The sequence below is a fragment of the Mus caroli genome, chromosome 7 (assembly GCF_900094665.2).
Source record: "Mus caroli chromosome 7, CAROLI_EIJ_v1.1, whole genome shotgun sequence".
Taxonomy (NCBI): domain Eukaryota; kingdom Metazoa; phylum Chordata; class Mammalia; order Rodentia; family Muridae; genus Mus; species Mus caroli.
The window spans coordinates 15229887-15239239 of NC_034576.1; the positions used below are offsets into that span (position 1 = coordinate 15229887).

Below are 9353 nucleotides of genomic sequence, written 5' to 3' on the forward strand. Positions count from 1 at the left end.
CACACACATACACACTCACACACACACATACACACTCACACACACATATACACTCACAAAGCTTCTTACTGACCCCAAGCCAGAGGCAGCACTATCCCTGCCTGCTGTTGGGCCTGTGCTTAAGTGTCAGTTTAGCCAGGCGGCAGTGGGGCTTTGGATGAAAGACTGGAGTGTTTAAGGAGAACTCTGCCACGTGTGTGTGAGTGTGTGTGTGTGAGTGTATGTGTGTGTATGTGTGTGAGAGAGATTGTACATGCGTATGTGTGTGTGTGTGTGTGAGTGTGTATGTGTGAGTGTATATGTGTGTGTGTGAGTGTGTATTGGAGAAGCCAGTGGGACAGTGAAGAGTCAAATCCCACACTCATCCACAATCACGGAGCTCACACATGCACAGGAGGAGGAGAGGTCTACCCCGGGGGACACAGCACACTGCCTCTGAGGCAATACTACTGGCTCACAGCATCTAATGATGGGGCGGGAGGTGGCACTATTATGGGCACACTGAAGCTGCTGGGAGGAGCAGTTTGCTGTGTCACACCGACCAGCAGGCCTCCAATGCAGCAGCTCTCAACCTGTGGGGCACGACCCCAGTGGGGACTGAACAACCCTTTTGCAGGGTTGCATATCAGATGTCCTGCATGTAAAATATTTACATTATGACTCATAACAGTAAATTACAGTCACGAAGCAGCAATGATGCAAATGTTATTGTTGGGGGCAGTATCCATGACAGCATGAGGAGCTGTGGTAAAGGGTTGCAGCGTGAGGAAGGTTGAGAGGCCTTGCTCTAGTGGAACAATGGCCACCAAGGCGAGAGGACCCCACGATCACAATGGTGGGGCTTTGTATGGTTTTGGCTTCTTGACTACATACATACAATTGGGTTGTAGACTACTAGGCAGGGACGGCTGGAATGAGAATGGAGAGGAAGGAAGCGGGCTGCAGAACGGACGTATCCCGTTGCCAGCACACACATACGCATACGCCACACACATACACTGACCTGCCCGAGTGGCTGTTTCCCACCCCCCCTCCAGTCTCCCAGCATTTATTGTCACCTAGTGATGATGTGCCACTGAAACAAGATGAATAGATGTAGCTCCCGGCAGAGGACACCTTTACAAACACTGGACTGTCTTCCCAGCTTGTCCCATTTCCGGCTGGAAACACTCCAGAGCAGAGCAGTGTTACCCCCTTTTAGCTTGGTCCAACCCAGCTGTTTTCTTGACTTTGTTTTAGAATGAACCTCTTCTGCATCATTTAAACGAGGTTCATGTGCTCATCAAAGCCAGTAACACAACCCTCTCTGCATAGTCACTTGCCCACACAAGTATCTGAAGATGTGGTAGACAGGCTGCACCGCCACCTTCTGCCTTCTGGCCCTAGCTGCAATACGCCATGGTGGAAGTCAGAAAGACCACACAAGGTATGAAGGCCGCCTCAGAAAGTGACTTCCGGAAGCAAGAACTGGAGTTTATCTTTTCTTACTTACCCTTCTAAGGTTCTTTCCTTCTAACCTTATCTGCCCTCTTCCTCTGCCAGCCATACAGGCTTCTGCAATCACACTGGAAGGTTCCCACCACAGGGCCTCTGCACTGGCTAGTCCCTTGGCCTGGCATGCCTTTCTGTCACATATGTCCAATATGGCAGCCACTAGCCACGCATGGCCACAAGTACTTGGATGTGGCTGATCAAAACATGTGTGCTGAAATATGAAAATGTACACTGGACTTCCAAGACTTACACGAAGAAGCAACACAAATACCGGATAATTTTATACCAATTGTACGTTGTGAAATGTTTTGGGTGTCTGTTTAGGCAAAATGAATTACCAAAAGCGGACTCTCCCATCTCCCTTTGGATACTCCCATCTCCCTTTGCTGAGTCTAAAGTTACACACAGTATGTCTGGTTTATGTGGGAATGCACTGCCCATTCTGCCCACACTGCTCGCACCTCATCTCCATATCTCCCATCTCCACAAAGCTGTCAGCTTCCCAAGCAAGGTGATGGTAGGGCCTGGCCCTCCCTATACCTCCTGTCCATCTCCTGCTCTCGCTCTCCCCCTCCCCCTCCCTCTCTCTCCCTCTCCCTCTCTCTCTCTCTCTCCTTGTCACACCTATGCCATCATACCCCTGTGTATGCAACTCACTTTCCTGGTCTGTGAATGTCCTAGGAAGGACCCAACTGGCTTACGGGTCACTCAGAATGAGCAGGTCTGTGAGCTCTGGGGGAAGGGATCCTTACCAATCACAACATCTACAGGCAGCTGGGCCAGCAGGGACCCGATGGGGGTGAGGGCCTCCGAGCTGTCCAGGGCCCCCTGGTCTTGGAGATAGAGGATAGCGGTTTCCACGCTGGCAGGTGGAGGGGGCTCGATGAAGGGGAAGGTGCGTGGGTCCCCCACACTCATACTCTTCATCTGCAATGACAGGCAAATATCCTCAGGGAACACGTGAGCCACTGTGGTACACAGACTACAGGGCATCAGATTCATCAGACTCCAAAATACCTGCAATGTCTGTCTGTCTCCCTCAAAATTCTACTTGGATGAAGTGCAATTCCTCAACTCATTAGAGCAACTGACTTCCAGCTTACAGAGTGACTGCACTGGGCTAATCTGACAACTTCCCTGGGACAAGGCACACCGAAGCTGGAGTGCCCCTGACACCCTCTCCGGGTGGGGAAAGCTGGGGAGAAGCCTAGAGCTACCAAAGCTGTACTGCCTAGACCAGTCCACCACAGCACAAAAGCCCTTGGATTGCTCCTTGGCTGGGCATGCCGCCTCTGCGGGGCAGCAGCAAGCCTGTGACACATTTGGCTGTGCTGTTCTTACTTGTAGACTAAAGAATCCCCACCCATCTAGGGGGCCAGGGGGTGAGTCAGTTCCAGGAGAATGTAACGAGACACCCCCATCACCAGGCTCATCTCAGCATCCAGATCAAATACTTCTCGGGTGACAAGAGAGTTCAGAGAGCCTGCCTGGACCATCTGGGGCTTGGAGGTCAGGCCGTTCACCTGGCCACCTGCCATCTCAGCTTCAACCCTGTTCCCTGATGCTGTTAAAAAGGACGTCCCATGGGTAAAGCATGTCATCCCAATACCCAAGAGGCCAAAGCAGGAGAATTCTGAGTTCAAGGCCAGCCTGTGCTATAGAGTGAGATCTTGCCTCAACACGAGCACACACATGATCACACACACACACACACACATGATCACACATACACACACACAATATACACACACACATATACATATACACACATACATATACACACATACATATACACGCAAACATACACACACATACATACTTTCTCTGTCACACAAACACACACTAAAAAGTTGGGGAAAACATTTAAAAAGAAAGCAAAAGTGGAGTGTGTGTTTGCTTTAGATTTCCTGCACTGCTCTAGCCAGTGCTTCTGCAGTTGTATTTTGAGATCTAGTGACAGGCTCTTTGTATAGCCCAGATAGGCCTCAAATCCTACATCCTCCTGATTCAGCATCCTGGGTGCTGGGACCCTAGGCATGTACCTTCACCCCTTGTAGGCTGCTGTCATTTTAACTGGCAGGTGGATAAGTCACCAGTGGGTCACAGGATCTGTCCCAGACATACCTGGGCTGTGTGGGAACCATGGCAGGCACAGGTGGCAGCCTCCCTTGCTTCCTCTCTTTATTTCTTTGAATCTTTGACAATGAACCCAGGGTCCTGTTTGAGCTACACTGCCAACTCTCTCCACGCTTCCATTTAAGACAGATCAGCCTAACCTCAACTCAGTCTGGAGCCTGGAATGAACCTCACCCTTAGACCTCCTCCTCCAGAGCTGGGATGCCAAGTGTGGCCGCTATGCTGGGTTTGCACAGTGTTGGGGATGGAGCTAAGTGCTGCACTCATTCATGCGAGGCTCTCTAGCTAAGCTCGGCCTCAGTCCTGACAGGAAACTCTATATATACACTTGCTACTCAGCCTCAACTGTACTTGGATGGCAGATGCTCACGGAGCCCTGGCCTTCCCGAAGGTGACAAGGCAGCCAGCTGAGCAGTGCTGGGTTCTGTATCAGGGTACTACACCTGGCTGTTTCCACTCCAGATCCTTCTCCCAGCAAAGGTCTTATGAAGAGAATTGATGCATGCCTCATCCCATCAACCAGAAGACAAAGGCAGCTTCACGTCAGAGGCCGGCCTAGAGGAGCCGGGCGTGATCCCAGAACTCGGGAGGCAGAGGAAGGCAGATCTCTCTGAGTTCTAGGATAGCCAGGGCTACAGAATACAGAAACCTCAAACCATCCCCCAACCCCAACCCCCAACCCCTCACCCCACAAACACACACAAAAAGGCAAGCCTGGGCTATATAACAAGTTCCAGACCAGCCAGGTATACACAGAGATCTACTCCGAGTGAGAACAAGAGAACTCTGTTAGACATCCCATGAGGATCTCTGTCACAGACACTAAACCAAAAGCTACACTACAAGACAAAGGTCATGGTTTAAATGTCTTAAGAAATCTGGGGCTGGAGAGATGGCTCAGTGGTTAAGAGCACTGACTGTTTTTCCAGAGGTCCTGAGTTCAATTCCCAGCAACCACATGGTGGCTCACAGCCATCTGTAATGGGATCCTATGCCTTCTTTTGGTGTGTCTGAAGACAGCAGCAGTGTACTCACTTATACAAAATGAATAAATAAATCTTTTTCTAAGAAAGAAAGAAAGAAAGAAAGAAAGAAAGAAAGAAAGAAAGAAAGAAAGTAAGTAAGTAGGTAGGTTGGGAGGGAGGGAGGAAGGAACGAACCCGGTGTCAAAAGCTCTGCTTCCAGCAGCCAAAGCCCTGGCTGTGCCCTTGGATCTGTGGAGCAATTCTCCAATCTGAGTGTGAACAGCCTTGGCTGGGTCAAAACCCCTCTGGACTCCTCTCGCCAAGCAAGATCAGGCCTCACCTGAAGCACCAATGCATCCAGGGCCACCCTGCGAATTTCCGGGACTGGGTACGGCGCAAAGGCATCATAGTCAGACTCGGCATAGAGGCGGTAGCAGACGCCGGGGCCCGTGCGGCCCGCTCGGCCCTTGCGCTGCTCAGCGCTGGCCTGGCTGATCCAGAATTCCTGCAGCCGCTGCAGTTTGGCCTGTGGGTCGTAGCTCATCTCCTTCACCTTCCCTGGGTGGAGAGAGGGTAGGAGCGGGTGCTGAGGAGGGCAAGGAGCATGCGCAGCAGCACAAAGACCTGCTGGACATCCGTTCAGCCCCATACACGCCACTCTGCACCACAGCTCCTAAGAGAATATTCTAGGCCTGCCCCAACGTTCTGCTGACTTCCAGAGCATGGATCGAGTGCCCAGCATATGCTGCGCCCAACCTTTCGAGGTGGGACTGGTGGGAGGGCTTCGCATCTCTGCGATGTGAAGGGGACAGTAGGGCTTCACCCTGCTCTGGCCCTGAGTGAGCTGTCTTGCTGTCACACACTCAGACTTTGTACCACAGGCCCAAAGTCGCAGGGTCGCTAGGGTCCCCAGGGGCAGAAGCCATGAGCCAGGCACATCTCTGCAGAAGCGATGAGGTGAGGTCTGTTAGGTAGGAGGATGGCTGACACACACACCCCTTATTTACCCTTTTTTTTTCCTGATCTTTGCTCCTTCGGAAGGAGCAGTCATCACACACACTCCGATTAAGAAAGCAGCTACTACTCCCAGGCATAGGTATAGTCACTGGTGCACGGAAGACAGCCACAAGCAAAGGTGCTGGTCTCCAGGACCAAGTGCACAGCCACACTGCATCCACTATCTTTGCCGAATTTTACTGCCTCAAAGTCAAGAGCATACCGTGTCTAACTAACAGCACTTAAACAATGTCTTCGTGGTACATGATATTATGGGATGTTTTGCCTGCCATGCTGCCACTAAGTCCTAAGGCTCTCAGGCATTCACAGTGTACCAGGTGCCCCACACCCAAGAGAACCAGTTCACTAGTCCTTACAACCTGAGTGAGGATGGTGTTGTTTCCATTTCCATCTTACAAAGGTGTCCACGACCAGACCCCAGTCCAGTCGGCTCTGACACATCTTAGTAACTAGGCTAGGCTGACAAACCAGTGAATCTTCCAGTTGGGAACACAGAAAATAAAGCCAGGGATTTAGAGTATAATGTTGGTCCTGCTCCCCAACTGTGGAAGCAGGGGTGATTACCAGGTGTGAACACTTGTACAGGCCCCAGAAAGCTGGGGCAAAGGCTATCTAGAAAGGAATAGAGCTAGCTCAGCAGGAGATCAGTAAGCACAAAGGCCCTGGGGCAGATGGAAGCCCTTGGAATGTCTGGGGGATGCTGAGGTGTTGCCTGGGCCCCACAGCTCAGTACCACCTCCTCCCTGCAGGGGTCTAGGGGCTCTGTGGCCACATCTCAATCTACACCTATGTTTCTCCCAGGTCCTCGTGGTAGTGGAGTGTGTGTAGAGTGCCATCCTCACCAGAATCCACCACGAAGCGGATGCCATCGATCGTGACTGAGGTCTCGGCAATGTTGGTGGACAGGATGCACTTCCGGACTCCAGCTGGAGCCACATCGAACACCTGGGGCAAGGGAGGAGGTCACGTCAGGAGCTAACTCAGCCCTGACAGACCTGCTTGTTTCAGTGACATCCTGGGTGTTCCAGGCATACTTTACCCATGGCCTAATACAGCCTCCACACCCTCCTGGGTGCCTACCTCTCCTACGCATCACCTGAGCCATCTCAGGCTTCCCTCCCTCAGCTCCTCAGCCCCCGAACATTTCTTAAAACATCCCTTGAACTCGGTCACTGCCCCTAAGTCCCGGCTCCTTCCCAAGTCCAGGCCCTCTGTCTCTACCCTCCACCCACAGAGCTGTTCTATGGCCTCCTGGTTCCAGTCGAACACGAACACACTCCAACACTTACCAACCCTATCTGCTTCCCTCCCTGCTCAGAGCTTTCCTCTGGCTCCCCAGTGTGCTCAGGACAAAGCCCACCCACTCGTCAGTCCCAGACTCCTGTCACCGAGGCCCTGTCTAGGTGCTTGGAAACAGCTAAGCATGACAGCCAAGAGCAACAGCTATGATGACACCCAGCCTGCCGCATGTCTCTGTAAATAAAACTTCATTGGAACTCATTGAGAGCACCTGTGGCCTATAAACCTGAAAGCATCTCCCTCTGGCCTTTCACAGAAAATCGGCCGACTTTTGGCTAAGATCCTGGGTTTACAGGCTACTTGGCCATCTGATGGCCATGTGACCCTACAGAAGCCCACTGGCCTGGGACTGGGGGATAAAACCAGCGTAGCTACACTTGCTTCCTGACCTAGAGACTCCCCTGCTTTGCAGACTGCACTCAGTACCTTGTCCTGGTCAGCCACAGAGAGGGCGCTGTGCAGCGGCAGCACCACCCAGCGCTGGGTGAGGCTGGCATAAGCCTGGGCTGCGTCCAGCACCGTGGTGATCTCCGCCATGCCACTGAGGAAGACAAGAAGGTCTCCCCGCTCCTCGGGGGGATACTTATTGTCGATGGCCTCCAGCACCCTCAGGAAGGGCCGGGGGTCCAGCTTCTCTGACTTGGATGCTGTCTGTTCTGCCTCCTGCGGCTGGTAGACTACCTGTGAGAGAGCACAGTGCGGTCACATGCTGTCTCTCTGGAGCAGCGAGCAGGCAGGGGCTACAGGCTCATGGGGGTGGTGGGACTGGTGGGTAGGTGGCACACTCAAGGTGGGTAACTTTTAGAGGAGATGGTGAAATATAAAAAAAAAAAAAAATGAGGTGATACAAAGGCTGCTGGGTGCTGGCAGTGCTAGAGGTTTTAAAATTCCGGTGCCAACTACAAAGCTGTGTTAACTAAATAGCATGTATGTTCTTAGGGAATGATACCCTGAAGCAGAAGAGCTGAGCCAGAGAGGGCCCTGCCCAGCACTTCTTAGGAAGCATCCCCCCCGGGCATGCAAACCCACAGACGACCAGCAACACTGAGGTCCTGCCCGAGCATTTGACTACACCCACAAGGACAGAGCCTCACTACACAGGCAACATCAGGACAGGGAGGACACATCTGACATGTACATAGAGAGAGATGCAACTAAAGGTTCTATGATGGCAGACCACCCAGCCCAAAACGTCAAGCCTGCAGCCTGGGACAGCCCTGCCCTGTAAGATGGTAGAGCTGTGAGAAGCCTGAGGCCCTGAAGGACTGCACACAACTGAGCAGCGGTCTTTCCATCTGGAAGAGCTGTAGTTCCTAAAAGAAAAATATGCCTCTCCCTTGGCAGACCCTAATGGGTGGGAATGTTGAGGGACCAGATGCTTCAACAGGAGAGGCTGTCGGCTGCAGAGACAGTGGGAGACCGAGTCTAGGGAGGCCACAGCAGTGCTCACCGTGATGGGGAAGAGCCTCCCAGGCACCTGCACCACTGGAGCATGGCTGAAGTAGCTGGAGAAGAGAGAGATGTTGATGGTGGCAGACATGAGGATGACCTTGAGGTCAGGCCGCTGGGGCAGCAGGCGCTGCAGGACACCCAGCAGGAAGTCATTGTGCAGGTGTCGCTCGTGGACCTCATCCACGATCAGGACCTGGTACTGGGGCAGGCTGGGCTCACGCTGGATCTGGCGTAGGAGCAGCCCTACCGTCAGGAACACGATCTTGGTGGCTGCCGACCGAGTGCTTTCAAAGCGGATCTGGTAGCCAACCTGGGGTGGGAGGAGGGAAAGCAGCGGGTCGGGAGAGGATGCGACAAAGCCCAGGCACCAGAGCTCTTCCCTGTCCTACATGCGAGTCTGAGGCAGAGCCATGGCTGCCGGTCACACTGAAGTTGTCACGGTTCTGCTCGGCACACAAGGCGCCCTAGAGCTGGATTTCCTCCCCTGGATACAGGAGACTATGCATGGTTGCGCTCTCATCATGTCTGGTGCAGTTCCTATCAGAGCAATGGACAGGAATCCTAACAGCCATGATTTCCCCCTTCTTTGAGTCTTTATTATGCACATTCAGGAAACACTACCTGAATGCTGCGAGTGCATAGCTCATGGGACCCTCACCCCACGGCCCTGTCTTGACTCCACATGAGGAAACACAACCACTTACCCCAGGTAAGAGCTGGGACAATACTGAGAAATATTTCTTAACCCTGACCTCACATTTCCCCATACACACACCCATGCCCCCCACATATACACACAACCATACCTCACACACACCCATTCCTCATGCACACACATCCGTACCACATACACACACACACACACACCATAAACTCACACCCCTACCTCCACATACACCTACACCTTCTTGATGAACTCTGGCTTTAAATGCAGTTCTTTGGGGAGGGGAGTGTTTTGGTTTTTTTTCTTTTTTCTTTTTTTTTTTTTTT

The 9353-nt window shown here is 52.4% G+C and overlaps 1 protein-coding gene across 1 annotated transcript in view; it reads right to left on the reverse strand.

The window, feature by feature from the left end:
- The window catches only part of Dhx34 (DExH-box helicase 34), a 25599-nt gene that overhangs the window by 11050 nt on the left and 5196 nt on the right, over positions 1 to 9353 (reverse strand). The window contains exons 3-7 of the mRNA XM_021168500.1: positions 8362 to 8673; positions 7338 to 7592; positions 6455 to 6557; positions 4936 to 5153; positions 2247 to 2421 (exon numbers count right to left, since the gene is read on the reverse strand). Coding sequence (XP_021024159.1) covers positions 2247 to 2421; positions 4936 to 5153; positions 6455 to 6557; positions 7338 to 7592; positions 8362 to 8673 — 1063 coding nt within the window. The remainder of the gene's footprint in view (positions 1 to 2246; positions 2422 to 4935; positions 5154 to 6454; positions 6558 to 7337; positions 7593 to 8361; positions 8674 to 9353) is intronic.